We start from the raw sequence: 27105 nt of genomic DNA on the forward strand, positions 1-27105 counted from the left end.
AGTTCCAGTTCACTCTCACTTGAAATATTAGGAAAATGATCCTGAAATTAAACAAAAAACCAGAGCTTAGTCAAGATATTTCTGTGAAGGACAGGAAATGAACAAAATTCCTTCAACTTACTGTGCTGCTTCAAAACATGCTGAGCTGTCCAGGATGCGAAATGTTTAATTCCATAACCTTTTCTTCCAATTAGAAGACACAGATTCTGATTGTGAGGAATTTGCATTTCAATATGAAACGTGGTGCCTGACATTGCTTTTACCTTCTCCCTGGTGATGCTCCTGACTGCACACTTCTCCCTTTTCCTTCGGTGTGATGATTGCACCACTGCACTTTAGTAATCATTTAACAGCTCTAATTACAGAATACTGTGATCCCAACTGTGTACTTTGTCCTCTTTGCCTTCTCAGTCTCTGTTTCTTTGGTGGAGGGAGGATCACAAAAGAGCCGTTCTTCTGCTCTGCAAAAATAAATTCCAAAGGCCCTGCTTTGGTAATGTACAGATCTGCATTTTCTTGTGGCTTTGGAGTTGATTTTAGCCATGGAGGGGTTGGTTGTCCTGCTGTTGTTTTGCATCAGTCACGCCGGTGTAACTTCTCTGACACTAATGCAGATACACCAGCACAAAATTGGTGTAACTCCAGCTCCATTAAAATCAATGGAGTTCCGCCAATATGAGGCAAATGCAAGGCTATTGATTTTGTGCTGGTGTGACTTTATTGACTGGGGTGGAGGTGAGGCAGTTTCTGCTGGTGGGGCTCGGGTCACAGCCAGGCTGTGCCTGGAGTAGTTGTTGTGACTTTGGTTTCTTGTTTGTTCTTGCACAGCGTTATCAGAAATTCCTTCTCTTCTCTGTTCAAGGTTCAGCAGTGTGGGAAATCTGGGAGTAGTGAAGTATTGGAGTAATGCAATTCATAGGGGGAAAAAGCATTAGGTAATTCAGTTTCACTTGGCAATCTCTACTCCCATCTGAATGATTTCCTCTGTTATCTGCTAATGTGGTATCAGAGGAATGATGTGGAGTTTTAAAGCCTGCTCCTTTTTGATGTGATACCCTGCTAAAGCTTACAAAACCACTCTGAGTGGAGTTTTGAGTCAGAAAGTGCACTTAAAGGAGCCATGAGTGCAGTATCTACACCCCCAGCACACTGGGATTGTTCCTGGTTTTCAGCTCTTTGCATTCCCTGTTCCATGGGCAGAGGAGATGCAGTTTTTCCTCAATTCAAATGCCATACTTTCAATATTTCAAAAAATCCTTTAAAGCAAGTCCATGTCTTCTATGTTGCCTTTGTTGCATGAATGCTGCCCTGTATAATATAAAATGGGAACTGGAATATTAAAATGAAATGTTCGTAATTTGCCATTAAAAATGTTGATGAAATCAATTCATTCCTTTGAAAAGCTTCTTTTTAATCCGGTCAGCATTTTCTGTGAGTAGAAAATTCACAGCACTTCTGGTGAATAATTGGTGGAGTGGAGTGCAGTATTCACCACGACGTGGAGTGATTTCCAGGAGGAATTTCAGTAATTATTCCTGCCATCATTGGAATACTAATAAAAACCTTACTTTAGAAAGATATTATAGGTCAGTTTTTTGCCAAGATGCTCTTGGTTGTGTAGCAGCTTCAGTGGTGCTGTTTATTCCATCTGAGGAACTGGGTAACATGCTTGAAAGATGCACTAGAGACAGAAAAATGAAGCATAGTTTAAACCACAATAAACTTAATAAAATGTGTTATTGGCCTAAGTTATATATAGAATTTTGTTTAAAAAAAGAAGATAACTCCTTGTTTTCAGGAGATAGGAGTAGTATTTTGTGAATACAGTCAACTACAGCAACTAAATACAAAGGGAAATTAAATGCTGTGGGTTTAGGACTAAGTAGTTTTCAGATATTGGAAGAATTAAAAAGGGTTATTTGGGAAATTTTGTTCTGGAAGACACTACAAAGATAGTACAGAAAGCTGAATAAAGGGCTTAAAGGACATAAAACTCCTTCCTTTATCATAATATATAGAAATTCAGGAGTAGAGGGAAGTACATGCTCATTTTAGAGCAAACAAAGCTAAGTTTGTGATCTGGAGGCAGTTGTGAGTCTTAACAAGCTGTGATATTTAGGGAGTGGGTGGGAGATGAAGAGTTCTGGGTTCCAGGGGAGGGTTTGTAGGGGAATAAATGTTTGTGTAGTATCTCAGTTTGTGCATGGGAACAGTAAATTTCTTTTCACCTTTATGGGCTGCAGAAATACCAGCAAAGAAATGTCTTTGGACAGGAAAAGGCAGTGCTTGGCACGGAGTGCCATAGAAGAGAGTCCTCTGGCTTTGTCACTGGAAGCAGTGAATTCTGCTCTTCTGCAGGCAAATGGCAGAACTGGAGCAGAGGGACAGACCCTGAACAATCCAACAGAGGTTGTTTTCTGTGGCAGGACAGCCAGAATTTCAGTGCATGGTCTGGCTTAGATTTTCCTGTTAAACACTTTACAGAATTTGCTGTAATGAAGTGTCACTGACAGCTCTCCTGATTGCTTTTCTTTCCTCCTCATTTTCTCCTCTCTGTCAGTGTCTTAAGCTCTCTTTTACCTTGGCTTCCTCCTTTTCTGGTTCTTCCTTGCAGGGCTTGTTGACTGCAGTGTGTCAGTGGGTTTTGGATGAGTCCCTTGGGCTCCTGTTCAGAATTAGTGCAGTGCCTGCTGTGACAGATGAATCCTCTGATGTTCCCCAGCCCTGACCGTTGGGGAAATGAGCTGATGAGTACAAAACAGTGTGAGCAGCACCAGAGGATTTCCTGGCCCCTCTCCCTGGAGGATACAAAGAGCACTGGGTGGCAAGGGTGGGTTTTCCATGGTGTGTGTGTGTGGTCCCACTGCTGTTCTCTATGTTAAGCTTTGAGAGCAGGTGGGAAATGGATGAGAAACATTTTCTCCCTGGATTTCTCCCTTACACTTGAACTGGTTTTAGTTTTCCAGGACCACAGCACTTTTTCACTTTTATTTTCACTTCTATTTTACCATTTTAGTATGTTTGGGCCTTGTTTAACACTTGTAAAACCACGGGCATCAACATGATTATGTTGGGTGCTTTGGAGGAGAAAAAATTAATTGCCAAACTCCGGAGGCATAAAAGCAAGAGCTAAGGATGGGAGCACGGCTTTTGTTTTGTCAAACCAATGTTTGGGAGGTACCATCCTCTTGTCAAATCCCATTTTGGGGCTGTGAAGAACTTAAATACCTAGGGAATGCCAGGGCTTAGTTACAAATCCTTTCTAAGACTGCTTTTCTTTTATATAAGCAGATGGAAAGTGGTTTCAGGGGAGGGAACTTCTTAAGTTTTGAAGTCCTGAAGAAAATTAATTAATTCATGTATTTGAAAGCCAGAGGGGAAGTATTATGATCATCTTGTCTCTGACCTCCTTCATAACTTGGGCCAGGGGAAGTCTCCTAATAACCCCAACATGAGCTCACTGAAGCGTGGTTGAAAAGACAAATGATTTGACAGAAATTGTTGTTTCACAGGCACGTGTGGGAGGCTTGGGACTAATTTCCCCGTGCATAAAGGGTCCAACCTGTGTTAATCCTTACTGCAAAGTGAATTTACAGAAATATTTCTTTGCTGAGGCTTTAGGTTTTGTGCTGGCATAGGAGTAATAGAGAATGCAGCTTAAGAACTTCTCCTGGAATTAAGAGCCAGTTAATTCCAGAATGCGCCGATTGTGTTCCTGCTGTAGCCACTTAATAAGGCCACAGAAAATGTCAGTATTTTGTTAAAATGAAGAGCTCAGAATCCTCTTTAGGAAAAGCTGAGGCATGCACATAACATTGCAAAACCTGGAGCAGTAACAAGGCACTCAAGGAGATTGTTAGAGTGGATGGATATGTGTAAGAAGATGGAATTATTATTTTCTTTTTGGAAACACAGCTAACAAAATTTTGTCTTTAGAGCAGGGAGAGAGAAATGTGGCAGAACTGATCAAAGCAAATAGCATCTCATTGATAAAACACATGCTGCAGTACTTCCCACAGTTGGGAGGCTGTGGTATTTAACAACGGTGACCTAGATTGGAGGAGACAATGAAAGCTGTTGCGGTGAGGAGCAGATTGACTGCCATTCTCATCTGGGTAATAAACGGCTGAAATATGGACAGTGCATGAAAGTTTACTAATGTGGCTTACATAACGACCTGTACTTTTGGAGGAATTGTCTCTGTAGCAAATTCAGTTTGAACTATAGCTGGTGCCTGACAGATGTTTATGTGCTGCTTTACAAAGATACCTATTACTTTATTCAAGGATCTATGAGCCTGCAAGAGTATGACCTGATTAGGTTTGAAAGTAAATCAATATGTGAACCTGTCCAAAAACAGACATGCATTTATTTTAAAAAATATTACTCAGTGGGATAGCCTCGAGGGGATATAGCTTTTCTGGAGAGTTTCAAATGAGATAGCAGTCATATGTTGTTACTTTAAAATATTCAGTGCCATTCAGATGCTACTATTTCAGCTGTCCTGTTGGAAATAGCTGACAACAGGAGATGACATTCCTGATGCTTTGTAGCCACAGTGGTCTTCTAAAGACATTAAAACTTGCTTAACTACGGACCCCGGGGGTATTTGGTATTTATTTTTAATTTATTTTTATAATAAGTGGACCTATTATAAATATTTCCCTTTTGTGAAGTGGCTCGTGTTAATGCTCCTTGTAGAGTTATGCAGTTAACCTTTAGGTAAATATAAATCCAAATTCTCGAAAAATAAACTGTCAATCCAGCTGTGACTCGAGAGATGCTTTAAGTAAGTGCCATTGAGCTGTAAAGGCTGATGCATCCCCACTGTGCTGTAAAACTAAATATTATTAAATTGGGTTGCAGGCAGGGGGAGGGGAAGGAGCTGGGGGTTGTGAGGGACATCTGTTCTGCACAGAGCTCCTCTCCCTGCTCGTGGGGGGATTTGAAGCGTGAGTGAGGAGGGTGAGGGTGTTCCCCCCAGCAGCTGTGCTTGGGGAGAGGCATCTCCCTGGCCATGGACCTGCCCAGAGAGGAGGATCCTGGAAGCTTCACTCTGGGAGCTGTTTACTCCTTTTCCCTCTCTGACCAGCCTTCCTTTGCTTTGTCCTTTCCTACTCTTTTCTCAGCTGAGAGGATTCATCAGGATGCTGTTGGTTTATTCAGGTCTGTTGCACCAAGCAGGTTCATTCGCAAGCGCTGCAACTTCAATTTGTGCCTCGTTTTAGTTTTTTTTCCCTTTTTTTTTTTTTTTTTTTTTTTTTTTTTTTGCCATGCGGCGCTTATTCAGATTCCACAGAGGGGGGAACAGGGAATTTTGTATTTCAAAAATCAGTTCAGCAGATTTTGAAAAGCTATCTTTGAATATTCTATAATACACAGACAGATTTGAAGAGCTTATTAAAGAAAGCCCCTGACACACTTCAGCAATATTAAATCACTTCAGACGGTGCATGGCAGTGTAATGTTACTGAAGCATTTTAAAATGTTAAAAGAGCCTGGATTTGAAAGTACTGGTGGCTTCACAGCCCTAACTGTGAAAAGTGATTTAAAGTGTCAAAATTATTCCAGTGTTTGCAGTCTGTTACTTTCTTAAATGACAAAGAAGGGACATTAGTAAATAACTCTCACTGCAGTTAATCTCTGGCCATCTAACCAGCTGATATGTTGGGTTAATATCTTTATTAAATGCTTATTTAATAAGTGGGCAGCTGTTCTGACAGGCCAGATGGACTTCTCTGTAATTGTGCTAATAATGAGAACTTTCTCACAAAAAGAAAGGGGCAGTAAGAAGATGCATTTGGTGAGGGAACGTCCTGACAAATGACTTGGGACAGTCTGGTCCTCTGCCCTCAACAGACTGGCTCAAGTAAGTGGTTCATCCCTCAAAGCAGGAAGGACCAGCAGTGAGAATTGGAGCAATGGGTTCTTTTCTGCTTAGATGTTTATTCTTTGTGCGTTCTTTGCCTCCAGAGCCCTGACATCCCCAGTCCTGCCTCCCTCATCCTGCTCTAGCACATTCCTGCTGTGGGTTCACAGCTGGTGCGTTTTTGTCCCCAACAAATAGACATTATGTAAAGTTGTAGCTTTCTCCCTAAATGTTATTTCTCTAAATGTTAACCTTTTGCACCTATCCCATTTATATTTCAAGGGTTTAATTAACTATTTTCAGAGATCTTTGCAAGAAAGATTACTAGATGGGTGTTAAAATTACAGCTTCGTTTGCGTGGAGACAGAGTCTTTTATACTGGAAACATTATCATAAGCAAGAGGAGTGGCAAAGTTTGATGTTCTCAGCATGAGCAATGAATAAATTTTTCATTTGTCTTTGTTCAAGTAAGAGAAAGAAAGCACAGAAAGAGAATTGGAGGAGTGAAAAATCTGTACTTACTATCTGGCAATAGGGAATTGGTGTATTTAAGAATTGAGTCCTTGCAGATTTTTTTGCTTTTGGTGACATTTCCAGCTACTTCCTCCATCGTGGTCTTTGTCCTCCAGCTGCTGGTCCAGAAGTGCTGGTTTTCTGTACACCCTGAGCAGTGTCTTTAGGCTGTGAGGGCATCTCAGATATGCCAAAACATCTCAAATACAGATGTTTAAGGTGGTCACAGATAAATTTTTTTAGGCATTTAAAATCGTGGACAGTTGACTCAGTAGATGGAGAACTTTATATGTTTCTCCCTTGCAATGGTTTGGCTTTTTTTACTTCCCTTTCATGTTTTAAACCCAGAAAATGACTGTTCCTTTTTGTTTCCTTCCTTCACAGCACTCGAAAGGAGTGAATGAGATGAACTGTTTGGGTTATAGTATCTGAAAGGGTAAATTATTCTCTTGGAGAGACGTTCTAAATGAGCCTGACCGAGATCCTGGATCTGTGTGAAGAGGACTAAGGATATAGGATGTCAACTGAGACAGAACTTCAAGTGGCTGTTAAAACCAGCACAAAGAAAGACTCCAAAAAGAAAGGTAGTGACTCATTTCTCTTTATTTGTGTGTATTTTGTACTTTAATCAGCTCCTACATCAGCCACCTTTGGCACATCTGTGACTCTTCTGTTATCTGTGTGCTCAGTGAAAGTGGGATTTGTTAAGTCTGGTACAGAAATATGAGGTTTGATTCTCTGACCTAAAAAATACATCCTTTTGAAATATGTCTGATACATGAGAAGAAACTTGCATATTATTTATGGTTCACGAAGAGGAATACAATTTTTAAAATTGCTCAACAAAAGATCGCTTTTCTTTTTTTTCTGCTGATAAATACATTTTTTTCTAATTTTTTTTTTTCTGCGTTTTTTTTGAACTAACCAGAGCTCAAGTGCACTTTCTGTTCCTGGAGTTTGCATTTTACTGACTCTTAGTGAAGTTTGAGAACTCAGTAGCAATCTGTGGAGAGATTCATTGTAATCTGGTATATATGGGAATCTAAAACTCAAAATTAAGGAGAAGTTATGGAGAAACTCATGGTTGGATTAGTTCATATTTGTATTTACAATTTTGCCTCAGACTGTAGAGCAGTTCTGTGGGGTGATAAGTGTGAGAAATGAGACCATATGAATTTGATGCTTACACTTGCTAAAAGATTTTTAGGGATTTTTCTCCTTGCAATTTATTAGTATTTTTATTGCTTATGGTTTTAAATATTGATGAACTTGGAGCCCAAGACCTTGAATTCTAGTCGTAATTTTTGTTGTTCCATGTAGCCATATTTGGTTATTTTTTTAAACCTACACATGAAATTACAATTGAAAACAGATTGAATATGAATTACTCAAATAAAAAAGTAAAAAAGAAAATAATCATACTTAATAGTTTCAATACTCAACACAGCAAGATTTGAACTTTCATGTGTGTTCTGGAGTTTGTCATTCTGTTTCTCTCTGGATGTGCAATTTAGTCATTTACTTCTGACTGTTTTTTCCTTTTCTATGACAAAAAAAAAATCTCATATTTGCTTATATATGTATAATGCAAATTTTACTCACAGTTAACTTGAAATGCTGGGCAGCAACACCATTTACTGCAGCAATTCCTCCAAAATATTTACTAAGGCCTTGTGTTCCCTTTGGCTTTTGTATCAGAAATCTTTATCCTAGAGTTCTTAAAAGATACAGCAATTAAAAAAATTCAAGTGTTTATTCAGAAGATGGTTTAAAAACCTTATGACTGCTCTAGGCCTACACTCACAAATCAAAAATTATTCATTTAAGATAAAAAAGCTACAGTTTGGAAAGGCAAGAAAAGGGAAACTTTGATGTAAATGAGAATGTGATCTAAGATGTTTAAGGCAAATAAAGTTAAAGTAGTTTGGTTGTAAGATCATTTAGTTTTTGGGGGCAGGCAGGAAATTAAAAAATGTCATTTCTTTGCAATATGGATAACATCTTTTTGATGTGTGTCTCCTATGTTATTTCTTCTGCTGGAGGCTGAAACTTTCGAAACCAGCAAACAACTCTTGTAGGAACTTGACATTTAAGTTAAAAAAATATTCAGCATCCAACTTGTAACAACATTTCCATAAATCACAATAACTGAACACTTCTCTGCCCAAAATCTGATTCCACCCCCCAAATGGAAATTCTGAGAATTACCTCCAGTGCTGAGGAGGGGTATAAAATATTTTGTGTGGGAGTGTCTGGGGAGCTGGAAGGGACAGGGAATGGCAGTGGCACATCCCCAGGATTATTCTGGTGCAGTCTGAGTGCATCCCATCCCCTCGGGGCTGGAGCAGTGAATGCTTCACGCAGACAAGGTACACAATGCACGCACTGTTTGCCATTCAAATCCCACAGAACCAGAGTCAAAAGAAACTTGGTGTGCTCATTTACTTCTCATTGAGTCGTATGCACTTCCCCCGTGTTCCAACAAAGGAGCCCTCCACTGTATAGTGGGAGTGATGGACGCGTGAAAAACAGGGATTTTTTTTCCCCTTATTTTTCCCAAGTTCATTAATTACGAGCAGTGGCAGGTAGCAAGTGCTAACATGAAGTTTCTAATGTTGCTAATCAATGAGTTTGATTATGCAATGCAACTAAGTATTCCCAAGAAATAAATCTTTGCTGTATAAACAGAAATTCCAGCTCTAGTGGTTTTTCCAGTGTTTTGTTGTACTTCTGGAAGAGCCATGAATCTTCCTCCCTCCAGAGGAGGGACAGGTCTCTTTTGCTGTATTATCCAGTGTTTTGGTAGTTCTCCTGGCTTCTGCAGCTCACAGCACTGCATGGAATGTCTGGCCCACATTTGTGTCCCACTCTGGAGGTCTGGGGTGACTGAAAGGGGGTGAGGATTAGTGTGGAGTTGGAGCACGGGACTGGTTCTTTCCTGATCTCAGCCTAAATTTTATGTGTAGAGTCAGCTAAATCTTTAGTTCTCTTCATCTGCATAAACATCCAGTGAGGCACTGTTTCTTATTTGGAGTGTTGAAATAAAACAAAGCTTAATTCCTGGGATTTGTAAGGTGTATGGATATAAAACAGTATAAATTGTCATAAATGTGAGCAACTCTTCTTATTGGAGAGAGAGTCTTCTTATTTACAGTGGCCAAAAAGAAAGCAATGACTTGTACAATTGTGGTAATAGTGCATACCTTGAGTTAATGCCTCTATGATGACATTAGTTAACTATTTAATAACCTGGACAGATTAGAAAAAAAGTACAGCAGGAGTCTGATGATATTTGATGAGTGTGAATGCGAAGTCTTGCTGCTGGGATGGCCTGACTCCCTGACAGAAGGGTGTGGTTGAAATTCCTTTAGGATTTCACATAACTGCTTTTAGGGTCTGTTGCATAGGCTGCTGACTTTTGGGTGACAGGGTTTTGGGTGACAGGGAAATAGTTTGATTTGTGCTGCAGGTGAGGCAAATGACAATGCTCCTGCAAAAGTTTTACCAAATATTTCTTTGATGTGCTGGGAACACAGTGAAAACTCTTTCTGTAGTGACATGCAAAGCAGTTCCCTTTGAACCACTTCTCTTTAGGCATGGTGTTCTCACAGTTGTGAGTTTTCTGGTCATAGCCAGCTCTGCAGTGTCTCCTCTGTCATCTGAGCTGGTTTGTGAGGCAGTGTCCTGTTTCAGCACTGCAGTTAGGGCAAGAACTTACATACAAAACCCTCTCAGAAGCCTCTTGTTTGCACAGAATCACAGCTGAGGAGCTCTGATGTTCTGTGGGTAAGTTCAATATTGACACGATCGTATCAGACTGTAATTTTGTATGTTAACATTGTCACCCTGGATCACGGTAAAAGCAGGCTGTTGAAAAGTCAGGTACACGTTTTGCCCTTTTTTCACTCCATATTGATCTGATGGATCCAGGATTGGATGGGCTCTAGAAATGCTTCCTGGTCATACTCATGGCAGAGGGGTTGGAATTTTAACTGACCTGGAAATGTTGTTATAGGAGCAGAGGTGAGCCAGGCACCTCCCTTCCTCTCCAGATTGTCACTTTTTCCTCCCTGGGCTGTGAAGCTCCTTGTCCCTTGAGGACCAGTGTTTCACCCTGACCTCCAGAGCCCTCATTCCTACACTTTATTCCATTTTACAGCTTACAGTGCACTAGGTGTTATTAGAGGAGATTATATTTCTGCCATACCCCACCTCCAGCCCTAATCTTCATGCCACTTGTGCTGATATCTGCTGGTAACTTCATTGTAATTATCCTTTTCTGAGAACTTGCTAACATTTTAAAAGATATCCTGGAGAGGTTTTGTGTTGCACTCTAAGTGAAAATTGTGAGAAATTCTCAGGAGATTTAGAAAGCTCAATTTGAGGACTTTTTTTTGGTGATACAATTTTTTTTTTGGTGAATTCGCCAAAAGTAATGTGTTCTTTAAGAAGCATTTAGAGAATTAATGATATAACTGATGCTCTTAAATGCTGATTTTATTTTGTTTGTTTATGTCATCCGGTTCATTAAGAAGTGAATAAAAACTGTGTGTTTGTATTGTTCAGGATAGGAAATTAGAGTTTTTTATTAGCCAGAGTTGTTAGAGACATAAACCATGTTTGTCTTGTAGTACATGGGGGAAAAGCCTTGTTGTAAGTGTATATAGATTATTGAATCAAATTGAAAACATTTACTTGAGCCTATTGGAATTAAAATTGATTTAGAAACCTCTCTGGGGGAAATGTGTTGCATTGATGTTGAATTCACACTGATAACTGCCTGGGAAAATCCCTTCTTGCAAAATTAGCTGAACAGAAAAATTGAAATACGAGGTCAATAAAGAAGTGAGCCAGGCTACCAAATTTCAGTGCAGATCTGTGTCTGCTTGGGATAGGCCAGGGGACTTTCCTAGAGATTTAATATCTTCCTCTTGCACTTAAATTCTGTAATTTTTCTTTTGAAGCTTGGGGCTTGTTCTGCAATTCCATCTCTCATCGTCTCCCCCATCATAAGCCTCCCAAGTCAATTTTCAAAAATGACAGGGACTTTTAAAAAAAAATGGGAGCAAATTCCCAGAGGAGCTTGGGCACATTGACGCTGGGCATGGTGATGGTTGATGCTCAGGTCCCTTGGGTGAGTTTCCCCTTGTTTATTGGATTTCCAGAGCACGTGGGAAGCACGTGGCATTGGGGAGCTGCTCTCAGGGCAGGCAGGGTGCCAAGCTGGGGATTGCTGCACCCAGCCAGTAGCAATGGGGCATTCACAGAGGGTGGGGTGTGCTCTGCTGGAGCTGGAGGTCTTCTCCTCACCCAGAGCTGGGCGCTGTGTCCTGGCTGGATGGATATCCAGGTGCCCAAGCCGTGCTCCAGGAGGGAGAGCGAGAGCGGGCTCCGCGCGGGGGGCTGGTTCATGCCAGGTGAGGAGTTTGCACCGCGGGGCTTTGCGTGGCAGGGCTGGCTTGGAGGTGGGAGATCTGAGTCTGATCCCCTTGGGATCATGATGGCAAAAAGCTTAATTGTCCCGTTTTATCTCTCCTGACTGCTGATTAAAGGGAAAGCAGGGGCTGCAGAACCATTCGCGTGCGGATTGGGCCTGTGGCAGTCACATCTATTTCCTGGGTCTTTTAAGCACTAATGAGAGGCTGGGGTCTGTCTAACTATCTAAAGGAAAACTTTTGCATCCCCAGGAGCAAAACTCTAGTCAGGCTAAGATCAAACAGCAGCTACCTAGTTAGTTTAAAAGCCTTTGGGGATAGGAAGCCTTTAAACGAGGTTATGTTTTGTCATTGTCAGTTTTCATCATAGGTGCCTAATGCTACCCCAGTCCTGTGTTGGGCTTCTTAGACCTCATTTGAATCCAGTCTTTGCACTAATGATTGCTGAACTTGAGAGTGGAATGGGAGTTTCTGATGGATGTAAAAGTTAAAATTTTGCTGACACACAGAAATTTTAGTATGGTTTTTACAGCTGTGTTTCCAGGTTGGAACTTCAGTTTAAATTAATGAGTGCTATGAACAGTGATGGTGAAATAGTTTTTTAATGAATTAACTTTTTTTAAAAAACTTTCTGATCAACTGCCAACAATTAAAGCATCATCACCCTAATGAGGCATTTCAAGATGTCACATTGGTATAGGTTCATGTTTTTTTCTGATTATGTAGCTGAGATTCGTGGAATCCAGCAAAATTTGAATTTGATCTGAAGAGTAATGAACAGAGGAGTTTCCTTCATTGACTGGGAGTGGATTTGCTTTGTTTCCTTGCACTAGCCATGAGTTTTTTCAATAATTTATAGATCAAGTAACAGCAACATTAGTTGATACACTAATTGTGTCCACACGCCTGCCTTTAACAAATCTCTTTTGTGAAATGATTACTGACAATATTAATTGCTCGTCTTTTGTGAGTTGATCTAAGTTATGAATTCATTCTCAAGTTGAAAGAGGGTGGGAAAATCATTAATTTTGACATTGTGTAGCTATAATTAACAAGGGTTATCCAATAACCTATCATCAATTAGAGAGCTCATGAATTCTGGTTTAAATACCACGTACCAAAGGGGGTCTGTGCTTATTAATTGCTGGATTCTTTGGGGGTGTGATGGATGTTGTCTGTTGTGTCAGATATGATGTTTACTGTTGTTTTTAATTATGGGAAATCTGCCTAAACTGAGGTTGGGGCTGGTGTTACTTTGCTGCTCCTCAGCAGAGCAATCAATAATCTGTTGAATATTAAGAATATCACTTCTCAAGAGCTTCTGTTATAATTTCTCAATGTTTTAACAGTCAGGAAAGCATTTCAGTTTAAAGTAATAATCAGGAGCTCAATGCAGTGCATTTTCCAGAGAGGATTTCAATCATGGAACAGTCCATAAGTACAGGTGGGTGGGAGAGCTGCTGTGAGCATCACCTGTGCATCCAGTTCAGCCTGTGCTGTACCTTGTTTCTGGCTTCATCCTCTTGTGCTCTAAAACTACCTCTGAGATTTGATTGAAATAAGGAGAAGGTGGGGCTGGGGCTGATGAGGAAGTAGAACTTTTAAACAGGCAAATCAATTAATTTTCAGCAAAACTTTTTCTCTGCTTGCAGTCATTGAAAAGACTCTCAGCAAAATTGCAAAAATTTGTGTTGGAACTTTCGTAAATGGGAAGTTTTGTTTCGAGAGTTCAGGGAAGAAAATTCTATCATGTAATGAATAACTGAGCAGGAGTGACCTAATTCATCCAGATTAGTAGCTAAAATACCTCCAGAGGTTTGGATTAGTAGAAGTTTCCTAATATGGCTCACATAGAAATATTCTACAGGGACAAGTATGTTGGTGATGATAATGTTTTTGTAGCGTTCTTCATCCAAAGATATTTTCTTGCCTAATAAATATTGATGAATAACATTTCTGTCAGCATGTTGCACTACTTGCATTTGAGCATTTGTAGTTTTCTGAAACATTTTGCCTTTTCCATCAACACTATTATTATTTGCAGAATTTCCCATAAAATGCAATAAAGTGTTGCTCACTGTATAATACAGATTAGAGCTATCAGCTGTGTTGATAACTCCTCTCATTTTGCTGAAGGGATATCAAAGACAAGTAAATTTGGAATATTAGCTTGATCCCAGTATTAAATTGCTCACTAATTTTCTCCTGAAATAAACAGATAACACTTAGCACTGGTGCCCACATTATTACAGTGTATACTTTTTCATATTACCAGAGAAAATTCTTCCAATCTTATATAATTTTATGTAATTTATGGAAAATCATGAGCTTTCTTGACCTATGTACATATGGGGGAAATGTAAATTGATTTCAAAGGTGGTTAGATCCTTACATCAAAAGCCAATGCTGATCTCTCAATTACTTTCCAAAGATTACAGCACAAATCAGGGCAGAGCTTGGTATGTAATCCGAGGATCCCGTTTCTTGTTTTGTGCTTTAACCAGCACATTTCACTCTCTCAGTGTTGACATCACAGTAATTTCATTAATCAGCTTGTGAAGAAAAAAAAATCTGTGGAGGAATGTACAAGTTAACAGACATATGCAGGGTTTGGTTTGTGTGTTTAAGTGGCCTGAATCAGAAATGTTTATATATATATATTTATATATATATATATATCTCACAAAAACTTCAGTTGAAAAATAATTGTCTCCTTAATCTTCAATGTCACAGAGCACTGACCACTTCTGGTTAAGAAAAACTTGCCCGCAGAATTGGGAGTGTATTGAAATACTATGACAGAAATTGTAAGCCCTTCATTCATGCCTTGTGGTACATTCCTCTGCAAGAGCTTGAAGAAATATGTAGGGAATTTGGTCAAGTAATAGGCTCAGATTTCCTGTGATAAATATGTCAGAGCAGACATTCACTGTGCTCCTCAGGAGTAAAGAGAATATGTGGCTGTGATGCTCATGCATGATTCTCTGTATAGGATCAATATGGACATTATTGGTCCTCCAGAATAAAGGTAATATATTTTATATATACATAAGATGTATTTAGGTTGTCCAGTGATGGAGTGGATGTTCCTTGTGAGTTCCTTCCACCTCAGCTTATTCTGTGATTCTGTGAATGTGCTGAAGCATAACATTTCTCTTGAAAGTGAATTAGAGATAAACATGTGCTCAGAAATAATGACATCCTATTTGTATTATTTTTATCTAAACATTGTCATATTTTATAGCTGGTTGTTGGCAAAAGGACAGGAAAAAGAGCATTTCTCTGCTTCTACATTTGCTCGGTTTTGTGTATGTGACAATATTTAGTTTGCTTAACTAAGTAATGTGTTTGTGAGGGTCTTTTGTATGAAAAAGAAAGGGATGTACTTTTATGCTCGTTGCCATCTTTCCTTCTACTTGCAACAATAGTGGGGGCAGAGTTGATATCCCAGTATTGAACTAAACCTGAGAGTTGCCAAAGGCCGTTTTCAGTCTGGTTCTGGCTGTAAAACCTTGTGTGCAGATGCTCAACCTCTTGAAAGGTTTCTGCTTTGAGTCTCTTGTACAGCCAGAGCCTCTCCCCAGAGCCTCTCTCCACAGATGAGGATCAGTGGGGTTGAAATCACTTCTGATTTAGACACCATGTTCATCCTGTTCTCACTGCCCAGGCTGAAACAAACTCAGTTATCACTTATTTGCAAGCAGGCGAGTTTACCTCTTTTATTTACTCCAGTATTGGCTTTTCCCAATTCCTTTTATTTATGCAGTTGTGCAGTGCAGGAGGAAAGTTGCCAACACAATATCCATTATTATTCTGACAAGAACAGAGTAGCTTTCACTTCCATTTCCCAGAGACAGCTTTACTCATTGCTGCAAAGCAGCATTAAAAACAGGAGAAGGAGGGCAAATTGTCATTTGGCTGCCGAGTCCCCAAACTGCCTTTCCTTGCTCCAAGTAGATCCAGTTCGAAGTAGAGGTGGGAATGATCTGTGGTCTCTCTTTGTGATGGGACAGTCAGGGAAGCAAACAAGCTGGTGCTCCATCAACACAGAAGTCATTAGGAGTGGAACCAAAGAAATTGGTGTTTCCAGCATCTTCCATTGGAGGAAACTGAATCTGGTGGGCTACATGGTTTGGGGGGATTTTTCCTCTCCCAGATCCTCCTGGCAGTGGTTTCATAGGATATCCTGCAAAAGCACAGACAATTCCAGACTTGGCTTCTAAATATTAACATTTTGCAGCAGATTCTTCTACAAGTTACAGGAGCAGCAGCTTCCTCTGGAGCCAACTTTAATGTCTACCCCACTTTAACCAGCAGCAAATGCTGAACAGCTAATCTGTGATCTATAATTACACCTCTTACGCTCCTAGTTTAGTTAGAGGGAGAATTGTGTAGTGAAAAGGATGATTCAGGGAGTGAAATGAAATTAAGCGCAGTCTTTTGAGGTTAGCTATTAATTTCATTTTAAATATAAAATCGCCTTGAAAGTAATAAGAGGGTAATATTCACACGTCACAATAATGGGCTGATAACTAGGTGGGAGGCAAAAACACCAGTAGTAGTTGGATGAACCAAACCTTTTTTTTATTTTTATTTTTTTTTTATTTTTTTTTTTTTTTATTTTTTTTTTTTTTTGCAGCCTTGTGTTGCCTGTGTAAGTTTTAAATTGAATTCAAATGTCCAAAGTCACATAAAGTGAATTAAATGCACCAGGGAAATTGGGTGTACTCTGTAGTCAGGCATGGCTTAAGTTTAATATTGACATGGTTACCTAGTGTGTTCAGTGCTTGCTGTATTTACTAGTGCAGGATACTTATGGTTTATAGTTCTTTTTTTAAAAAAATGCACCTATCTGAAATGTCTCTTTAAAAATCATGTCACCAGTAAAATTGGCTGTGGAGGAGCACAGCCTCTGCTGTGGTGAGTGTGTCAGAGGGATGGCAGCGCTCGAGAGATACTGGAGATCAAAATGAAAGCTACCTACAGAATTCTTTATCTCTCTTGCCTATTTTCTCTCCCTGTGCTAGACTATAACTAAAGCAATACATTATATCCATGCCTCTGTTTAATTGCATTAAAGAAATGCCGGGGCTCTAAGGTTAAGCACTAAAATTCTAAGGAAGCAGAGCCTCAAAGTTGCCTGTGTAAGCCTCATTTAACATCCCTTCAGGATACACATTTTCATACAGTTTTTAATGAGCTGAGCTCATCTTGCTGTTTCCTGGAGACCTTTGTCCTGCTCAGTGAATGGAAGGACAGTGGTCAGGGAATGTACTCCATTTGGGGCTGCTTTCTGTGCTTGGCACTCAGGATGGAGCTGCCTGCTTTGTTTGTATGATACCCCAGCCTGAAAGGGAACGTGTGGCTATTGATGGAAGCTAAATCTAAATCCCTTACATCTTAGAAAAATTTGTTTCACTGGACATCACTGCAGGTCTCCAGAGAAGGATTTTGGGAGGGATTATTTTGGCATAGGAACAAATGAGAAGAGACTGGGAGTTTGGTAAGATACAGATGCTTAACATGATGTCAGGGTTAGAGCAGAGGGGGATGAACAATCTGTGATGGCACTGAGGTTTATTAGAGATTATCTAACTAATTTGATGGAAAGGCCCATACACTGAAGCTCATCTCCATGTGCATATGTTAATGAGGTCCAGGATAATGCTAATTAATAATAATTCTTTTTTAGGCCAAGTCATTCCCCAGAAGACAAGTATAGGTGGTCCCACTCAGTGCTAGACATTTACTTCAGTGAAACAAACACTTATTTTTGGGTGTTCAAAATTAGCTTGGAAGGAGTCATACCCACCTAAAAGCTCACTTTAATTTCTAGGTTCATGTCTGGGTTTTTTTAATGTAGACATATTAAGGAGAGCAACAAGGATCCTGTGGTCAGAAGCAAAGAACCTTTATTGTGTTTAAAAACCTTTAGGATTTTATCTTAATTTCACTATTCGTTCATCTTGAATTATCTCACAACCATTTTCAGGGACATGGTCATTTAAGCAAATAAAGATAAAGTAAATGTATTATTTCATATATTTAACAGCCTAGTAAACTCTCCCCAGTAATTTCTTAATTCAGTAATTCCTCATATTCTATTCAATGCATAAACTGCTGGTGTACTGAAAAGATTATAAAGATAAAGAAGAGGTTTGAGTTTGGGGTTTTTTTTAATCTTTTGGTGGAACCAATTATTTGGGGTTAAATATCTATAGAACAATCAGATTTGGATGGATTGGATTTTTAATATGTGAAATTATTGTGTGTTGATACTTTTGTCTCTTTGTATTAAGTTCCTCTGTTTCTAAGACAAAATATAATTAGAAAAAAAAAGGATTTTGAGGGGAGATTTGTGTCCTTTTGGTAATGAAGCAATCAATGCAAATTTAAAGGTGCAGTAAGCACCTCTATAAACACACTATGGAAAAGGTAATCCCTGTTGCCTGTTAAGACTGACAAATAAAGACCTCACTTGTAATGAGTAACCTGATACTTGCTACTGGAGTCCAGTTTTGTAGTAACATGTTCACAACAGGGGAAATATGAAGCCTTGAAGTTGTGAAAAGCAACTTGTTTTTCACTATTTACTCGCAGTTCAGCTTCCAGGGACGTTCTATCGACATTTAATCTGGTTTTGAATATTTCATAACAAGGAAGCTCATTGAGAACTGTTGGCCATCACAAGAGTAAGAAATTTAGAGTTACACCTGTGAGTGAAGCTTTCTAAGAGGACTTTTATGTTTTATTGAATTTGTGCAGTGAATATGAGATGTTGTTTTCCACTGCTGGATTGCAGGGGAATGTTCTGGTTAGAGAGTGAGGTGGGGGAAAAGACACCAAAGGTGCCATTTCTTCATGTGTTTCTTCAGGAATGTGAAGTTATCTTCAGAAATGTATCTTGAAGCTGGTGTGAGCTCTCTGACCATCAGATGAACTCTGTGGAGGCAGCTTTACATATTCTGTGTTTTCTTCTTGCTCTGTTCCACACAGCCTGTCTCCAGCAGACAAGTCTAAACTATTACAACATCATCTTTTGTTAATACCCCATAACCTCTGCAGGCCAGATTTTGTCGTTTCTGTCATTTCACACTAATTATATCCAAACACAAGCTGATTTACTTTTTTCTCTCAAAGCAGATGATGTTTGGAGGAGGCTGAATTCTCTAAGGTTAGTAATGAAGTTTTCATTTGAAGTAACCCAGTTCAAAGGGGGAAAATTTCCCCTTTAGGTTTAGAGCAAAGGTTCTAAAAGCCTGAGATGTGAAAATAAAGAGGCACTAGCTATAAATACCTTTCAAATTATGTCTCTTTAGACTTGCTGAAATGTGTGGTTAAGCTTCTTTCTAGCTGCTTTAAAATATTCAAGGTTATTGGCCTGCATTAAACTCAAAACCCTTTAGATAACATTTTTTTAACCAAATTATTCAGAACTGACAAGCGGAAAGATTTAAAAATGGGGGTCTGTGAGGAGAAAAAAAAACAACAGACTAGAAAGAAGGAACTGGGTGTCTTCTCCCAAAAAGATAATTTTAGTATTTTTACACTCAAAAGTGAATTATCTTGATTAGTAAGTGTATAGCACAAGCAGTTCCCTCTTGCCAGTGCTATTTATATAAACTAAGCATCCCTGGAATATGGGTATTTAGTCAGCCAGACTCTCATATCTAGAAAACATTAATATGCTTTATGCTGCTGTGACCAAGGCAAAATATTCCAAATTCATCACCTCTGAAACTTCACCTTTGCCAGCATTTGGAGCAGGGTCTTCATTTGATCTGCTGCGTGTGATGGGCTTTGAGGTCTGAGATTTCATCATCAATATGTTCCTATTCATCAGAATTTCATCTACTTAGATACATTAATTTACACATTTACTCATCTCAAGCCTATATAGTGAGTAGTATTAGTATTAGGTGAATGCTAAGTCAAAATTATTGTGGGAAACACTTCTCTTCCATGAAAATTTCAGTTTTGAGTCTGGAATTCAGCCATTAGATGTGAGAGTCTGGAGTGCAGCTGGAAGAGCCTTGGCCCAGTGGATGCACAGCTGGGCCTGTGCTTGCATTGGCAGTGGTGGAATTCCTCCAAATGATGGTGTTTCACACTCCAGTTTAGAAAGGGAACTGGATCACTCCAAGGGCAGTGAATCCCAACACTCACTGTGTGAAACTGAAGCACTTCATTCATTGTGTGATTGGAGGTGGCTCTTTGAGCCTCCCTTTAAGAAAAAAAAAAAACCCTCTGAAATGGTGTTAGGGATGGGAAGATTGTGCAAAAAGCATTGAATCACTCTGCGTATGTTGAGCCATTGCATGCTGCAGTTTTTTATTTCTTGTGCCAGGCAGACATGTGGGTAAAGCTTCATATGACTCTTCTTTAATGTACTTAACCTTTGTACCAGAGGCATTTTTATTCATTTGGTGTCTAAGTACAGCAGGAGATTGGAGCAGCATTGCCAACCTCTGCAAATGCTGTAATCATGGTATTAACCTACTTCAGAGCCCCGGGAGCACGCTCACTTTGTGAGGGGAGCAAGAATGTTTTCATCACTCTGAGTTCACTGGCAGGTTTTGAAACCAAATTCTGTTCCTATTTTGTGTCTCAAAGTGGAAGGTGCAGTGGAAATTATTGTTCTGCTTAGAGGAATGAGAGTTTCTTGTACATTTTCTGTGCCTCCGTGGGAAGGTTTGTGTTTATTTCTGCTGTGCACAGACACTGAGATTTTTCCTAGAACACAGAATGTTGTTTTAGGAAAACAAATGAATGACTTGATATACCCCAAAGTAATTTGCCAGTCAGCTTTGGGTTTCCAGCTTATAGCAGCTTGTAGTTATTACAAGCAGAGCCCTTTCAGCATTTTAGGCACAAGGAGTGAGTGTAAAAGACACTGCTCATGTGCACTGTGTACAATTTTCATTTTAGAATGGGACCTTTTCCATTCTGAAATGAAAAATCCAAAGTTTCCATTCTAAAACCAACCTGATTCTTTTGTTAGAGGCCCACGTACAGAAATTTAAGAATGGTCAGGTTTGTAGCCAGCCGTCCATAAACCTGATGCTTCTTTCCTGCTCTTAACCTCCTGCAACTGAAACTTCCACATTTCCTAGAATGATTTTCGGGGCATTGCTGTCTCTGAAAAGCCTTGTGAACTTGTGGGTGTGTTTAGAGGAAGTCACACAGAGCAACTGTGCAAATAAAAGATAAGTTGACCTGAAAACGGAGCCTTCAAGGAAGCAAGAGCAAGAAAGGAGAAGGAATTGTTGCTGTTTGTAATTACGTTCCACTCACTATTGTGTCTGGACCAGCCCCACAGAACTCAGTGCATGGTGACAGCACTGCATCTCCACCAGGCCTTAAAAAAAGAAAAAGTTGGCATCCTGTTTCTAGACAAACAATCCCTGCTCTCCTTCCAGTTAATTTTCAGTGAAAAGAAGCAGCAGCCAGCTTTCTGGTTCTAACTGCACTCATAATAATAGCAAGTTGGCAGCCACGGTGAAGAAGGGAAAATTCACGCCTTTGCAGCTAAACATTTTGTTCTGAACTGTATTTTAATTACAAAATGTCACTTGGTGATAAATGAAGCTTTCTTCTTCTAGCCGGTTTCAATTAAGTTTTGTTTTAAAAAGAAAGAATAGGTTTTAATAAGGCTCAAAATACATAAAAATATTTCATTTTGACTTCAGTAGAACAAAGAGGATTTTAATATTGAATCAATAACTTGAATTTATCTTGACTGTGGGCCTTGGTTTCTTGCTATCCAGGTTGCTCTTTTTACTGGCCAGGGTCACCCCTGGCTCCAGTGGGTGTTTTTTACCTTTCCAGATGCTGAATTGCTGCATCCCAGATGCTGGCAGGAAAAGTCAAACCAACCTTGCACTCTAAGCTTAGAGATTTTATGGAATTAGGCACACAAACATGGACTCATTTCATGATTAAGGATTTTGACTTAAAGGAAGAAGCTGTTTCCTGTAAGGAAAAATGTGGGGATTCATCTTCCTGTAAAATCACATCTCTAATTTGACTTTTGAAGCAGCGGATTCATGAGAGGGCAGTTTACAGGATATATTCTGTCTGGCTCCTCTCTGATGTGTGGTGTCATTCATGAAGCTCCAGGGTGAAGATTCTTCAGGGAGATTTGATGTAATCAAGAAACCTACCACAAAATTTTCACACTCTAGTGGGAAATTAGCAGGAGAGGATTACATTTTAGTTTGCTACAGCTGCCCCACTTAAAGCAAATTTGCTGGGGACTTTGCTTTGGAGCTGGGGCAAAAGGTCTGCTCGTTCAGTTGTGTCAAAATAAATCAGTGCAGACAAATTTCCCAGAAGTTACCAAACCAAGACAATATTTAAAATTCTAGTTTTTGTTAGCTGAAACCAGTGTGGAAATGTCTTTTCCTAGAATTTACACTTTGAAATGATGTATTCACACACTTTCATTGTGATGTGCGTGGTCTGGTGATGTAGCTGAGGGCAGGGGACATGGCAGTGATTTCAGGGAATTCCTGGCCCAGCTGCCTGGCCATGGCACAACATTTAGATAAAGAAAATCAGAAAAAAAATAGCACTATCCTCAAGATAAAGGTTTGGGGGTTTTCACCCGCTCAGCTAAATAAGAAACCCACAAAACATTGCAGTGTAGACAAAGCTGCAGATTGGCTAAAAGCTTTAAATTCCAGTTACTGCTGGGGTCTGGGCAGTGCATCAGCCACATCCAGGCTCTTAAACAGAGCACTCTGTGGAGGGAATGTGATTTTCAATTCAAGATGCCTGAAATAAAGCTGCCTCTCTAAGAAGGAGAGATTTTAAATATCTTGTCATTGTGAAGGGATTTTGGTCCCTTGGCTGTAAGAATAAACATATGTGACTCTAGGTCTGCTGCTTACAGGGTCGGGAAGGATTCTTGGAGGGAAATAAATTAATGTCACTGATTTCTCTGGTTATCTTTTAAATGTGAATAAATGCACCTTTCAATGCGAGGTATCTCTAGTTTTCAGAATGGTCAACGCAATGTGGTTTGTAGACGTGGCAGTTTAATGCTGTGAAAATCTTCTGGCAGTGAGACAGATGTGGCAAACCCCTTGTTGGAAGGGCTTTGGAAGAGGAGCAGGTAAAGATTTAATGCCCAAGTAGCTGCTGAGCACACAGGCACTTGATTTTCTTTGTTAGTGAAAAAAGCAGAGTGGCTGTGGAGTGTGAGGGAATCAGAATTTCTCTAACATTTTTATTTTCACAGAAATAGAAGGAAATTTCTGCTGAGGAGAAAGGAAAAGCTGCTTCAGACATCCAACTGCTGTTGGAGTTGGAGCTGTGTAAATACTTCTTGCTCTGAGCTGGTGCAGGTTCTTCACTGTCCTGTTCCATGACCATATTCACAAAAATGAACCTTTGTTTCTCTCCTTTTGGACCCATTTTTTCCCCTCCCTCAGCCTCTGATAAAGATGTACATCTTGCTGTAAACACGTGGAAGGCTGTAAATATTTCCATCTCCCGCAGGTAAAATATGCAGCGCGACACAATTAAAATACAGAAATATTCACCGTGTTTCTTAAGCAGTTTCGCCTCCCTTCATTTGGCAGCACATTGTGAGGACGTTCCTAATGAATCCAGCCTGCAGCAGAAGCTGCTCTCTTTCCAGTTTTCCCTTTATGAGTTAACAAAGGGAGAAAAGTAGGGAAAGTGTGTCAGTGGCATCGGGGAAAATGACAGGCAGCTTCAGGGCCAGGTGTTGGATCTGCACAGCTCCGGAGGTGCCAGTGAGCCTCCAAACCCACTTTGGACTCTGCTTGTAGGAAATTGAGAATTCTGCCCAAGGCAGATAAAAAGGAAATTTGGGATTGAGCGACTTCCGTCAAATAACTTTGGCAGAAAATGCCTTTTTTTTTCTTTTTCTTTTTTTGCCTTTAAGTCCCAAAAGGCACACACACAAATCACGTCAGCCTTGTTTGCTGAGGTTTCTTTTTAATTTTTCTTCCACTTTTTTTTTTTTTTTTTTTTTTTTTTTTTTCAGCTGTATGGCAGATTTAGGCTATATCATGCTTTAGTTTTAAGGAAGTTCTGACAGTTTCATATTTCTGACTTGTCTCCCTTTGAGGAATGCTGTGATGCTGAATCAAATCAGCCATAATAACTGGTCTGTAATTTCAGGTATTTCCTTAAACTATTTACAAATATTCTTGCAGCAAATCCAGCACTTTTAGTGGTGCATTTCTCCCAAACTGAGTGATTGCCTTGAAAACATCTGCTGAAATTTTTCACTTTCTACTGGACCTCCTCTGCATGTTGAGAATCCTTTGTAGTCTAAATACACCCAAATGGGAAGTTTTTCACCAGTATTGGAGCTCTGATCACACCATGCTTTGGTTTTCTTCAACTCCTTTTATAGTCTCAATCTAAATCAATTTTTTTTCCTTTTCGAGTTGGACTTAGTGGGATATTCCTGAGAAATCTGTGTTCTTCCTCACTTCCCCATCAAAACTTATAGCCCAGAAGTAACTTTGGGAGTGTGGGAATTGCAGTGTGTGCAAATACACAGGCAGAAGATTTCTCTCGTGCAGCTGTTAGGCTTTATGGATTTACCTTCATAAATAATTAACCATAACCCTAAATGAAAAACTGTTTAGATTTTTCTTTTCCTTAGGTGGGCTGAAATATGTTAATTCAAGTACATTGTCTTTCAGTGTCTTCCCAATTTAATTTGTCTCACTTTAATTCCTGCTCTTTGACATCATTACAGTCTTTTTTTCCATTTCTGTCTAAATATAATGTTTCTGCAATGCTTTTCCAGAGGCTGCAGGGGAAGAACAATGCAGAGTAGAAGGTGATGGTGCATAAGCAGTGCCACAAGGGTGAGAGACAGATCAGAGCAGTTCATGAAAAAAAGCCAAAGCTTAACTTTATGAATTACAGGAAGAAGCATTTTGTAATCTTGAAACAAAGCTTCATATGGTTATTGAAGTCACAACCTAAACAGTGTTTGGTCACCATTCACGCTGGTGTATTTGTTTCAAGGATGGGAATACATTGTTTTCCTGCAGTGTCAGGAGCCTCACTGAACTGCAGCATCTCTTTGGATTTGCCTTGCCCGTATCTCTTTTTGGGTCTCTCGTTGCTGGGATTTTCTCCCTAATTGGTTCTGGGAGGTGTTGCTAGAAAAGTGCAAGGACTGTTTCTCTGGCCACCTTCTACAAACCTGGCTTGCCCTCCATGGCTTCAGATATTTCTTCCTTTATTATATCCCTCTCAATTTCACTCACACTTCCATCCTTGCTAACAGTAGTCTGAGATTTGCCTGAGGAAAAGTTTCTCTGTGCATATTCTTCCATAACAGACTTTCCATGAAGGTTTCTAGAATTAACCAGTTAGGGAAATAAGCATCCTTTTGCTACCATGGAGCTGGAAGTAACCTGAGAGAACGATCCTCACAGTGGTTTCTTGAACTCGGATTTAGGAAAATTTTCAGTCATTGATTGGTTAACAAAGAGGGTTTATGGCAGCTTGAGGGGTGGCTTTAGTCTTCCCTCACTTTTGCACATTTTCTGGGAAACCAAAGGAAGGTTTGGATGTGTTTAATAATGCTGGGCTCCATCAGTGGCTCTGTATTTGTGTGGTTATGCAGTTCCAGTGCATCCATGAATATATAGATGGTTTGGATCCAATATAGAAAGGAGAATTAGTGGCTGTAAAAGTCTGCTGAGGGTTGAGAACTGTCTGTGCCGAGTGCTCCTGATACTCACCCAATGCTGAGTTAGTGTTGCTATCAGGTATGTTGACACTGAATAGAAAACCACTTTTCCTGCTTCCCTTTGCACTTAGAGAAATCAAAAACAGAGCAATGAGATCGGAGTTGCAGGAGAGGGAAAGATTTGGAGCAAATAACAAGGATATCAAAGCCAATTGCATATATGGGGAATCTCACCTGCTTTTTACAATGAGGTCAGAGGACTTGGACCTCTGTTAAAGCCACAGTTTAAAAGCCATGACTTGTGCTGTTGGTGTTTTCCCACTCAGTGTGGGTAGTATTTATGGAACTGTTTTCTGATTTAGTTCTCCTTCTTGCAGTACATAAAATTCAGAGGAAAATGTGGGGATGGGCACAGAAGAGCCTTTTTGTATAGAAAGCTTGATCTAAGCAAGGAGCTTCAGGAGGTTTCCAGCAAACCTTTAATATACAAGGAGGAAAACATAGTGAACAGTAAACAAATAAACACAGGGAGGATTAACATTCAGATACCCCTGTGAAAAACGACACACTGTGATAATAGATTGAGAAGTAAAGAACATTCCAGTTGATGGTATTAAAGTGTGTGTCAACAGCTGCTTCCCTTGCAGGATATAAGCAGATATTTTTCCATTAGTTTATTTCACTGAAAAATTAAAATATTGCTCTCCTTCTTCCCTCTCTCTGGAATGGAAAGGGCAGATGAGTAGGTATATTTAAGAGGTATTTTTGAGAACCTGCTGTACAAGAAGCTGGTAATGCTAATGTACTTTGTAGGGTTTCTATTGCTGGGCATATTTTGGACACACTGAAACACAAAATAAGTAGAGATGCTGTACAAATCTATAAATACTGCCTGTGGAGGTAGATGTGTGTCTTTTTTATCCCACATCTCAGAGTACTCTATAAAGTTTGAAACTAAATAAAGATGAGGAATTCACAAAAATCACATGTACCCTCTGCCTATTGTGAACGGTGCATTTTGGAATTTTATTTTCGAGCTACTTTTTAAAAATGAAAATGAACCTGCATGCATCTGTGATGGGCAATGAATGCAAAAATAATAAAGCAATCAGCCACCACTGAAATGCTGCCACCTCTCAGGAAATGACAGCAATTTGCCTGTGCTGCAGCAGATCACAGTATCATCCCTCATTTTAATATTTGATTTCCAAGATTCATGTTTCTGATATTTATGACAGATGTAAATCTTCAGATCCAGAGATGTAAAATTATGGACTCGACACCCAAAGTCAGGCTTTTGTGCTTCTGAGCTACTAAATAACATCAGTTAAAGGAACAAGGATTGTTCTGGCTGAGCATAAGTCTTCCCACATTAGGTGGTGTCTCTGATGATCTGATAAAAAGTTCTGTGGTTTGTCCTGTAAATCAGGGAAGGGCAGATAAACTACACTGATTTCACAAAAGAAAATGCGGTTTTTCTGTATTAAAAGATACCAGCCAAACTCCTGCCTATAAAACCTTTTCTCCTCAGCAGAGGCTCCTCTCAGGTGTGTGTGAGCTGCCACCTTCAAGCATTTCAAGCAACTCTACCTGTTCTT

At 39.7% G+C, this 27105-nt stretch overlaps 1 protein-coding gene across 7 annotated transcripts in view; it reads left to right on the plus strand.

The window, feature by feature from the left end:
* DAB1 (DAB adaptor protein 1) overlaps window positions 1-27105 on the plus strand; it is a 142347-nt gene that overhangs the window by 33022 nt on the left and 82220 nt on the right. For 5 of the 7 annotated variants that reach the window (XM_083867109.1, XM_083867107.1, XM_083867103.1 and 2 more), the window contains exons 1-2: window positions 358-493; window positions 6767-6966. In XM_083867109.1, coding sequence (XP_083723235.1) covers window positions 6900-6966 — 67 coding nt within the window. In that variant the 5' untranslated portion in view covers window positions 358-493; window positions 6767-6899. Of the gene's footprint in view, window positions 1-357; window positions 494-6766; window positions 6967-27105 lie in introns of those variants that run through there. The other 2 variants (XM_083867105.1, XM_083867104.1) reach the window with 1 other exon arrangement.

The sequence above is a fragment of the Zosterops lateralis genome (assembly GCF_965231275.1).
Source record: "Zosterops lateralis genome assembly, chromosome: 9".
NCBI classification, from domain to species: Eukaryota; Metazoa; Chordata; class Aves; order Passeriformes; family Zosteropidae; genus Zosterops; species Zosterops lateralis.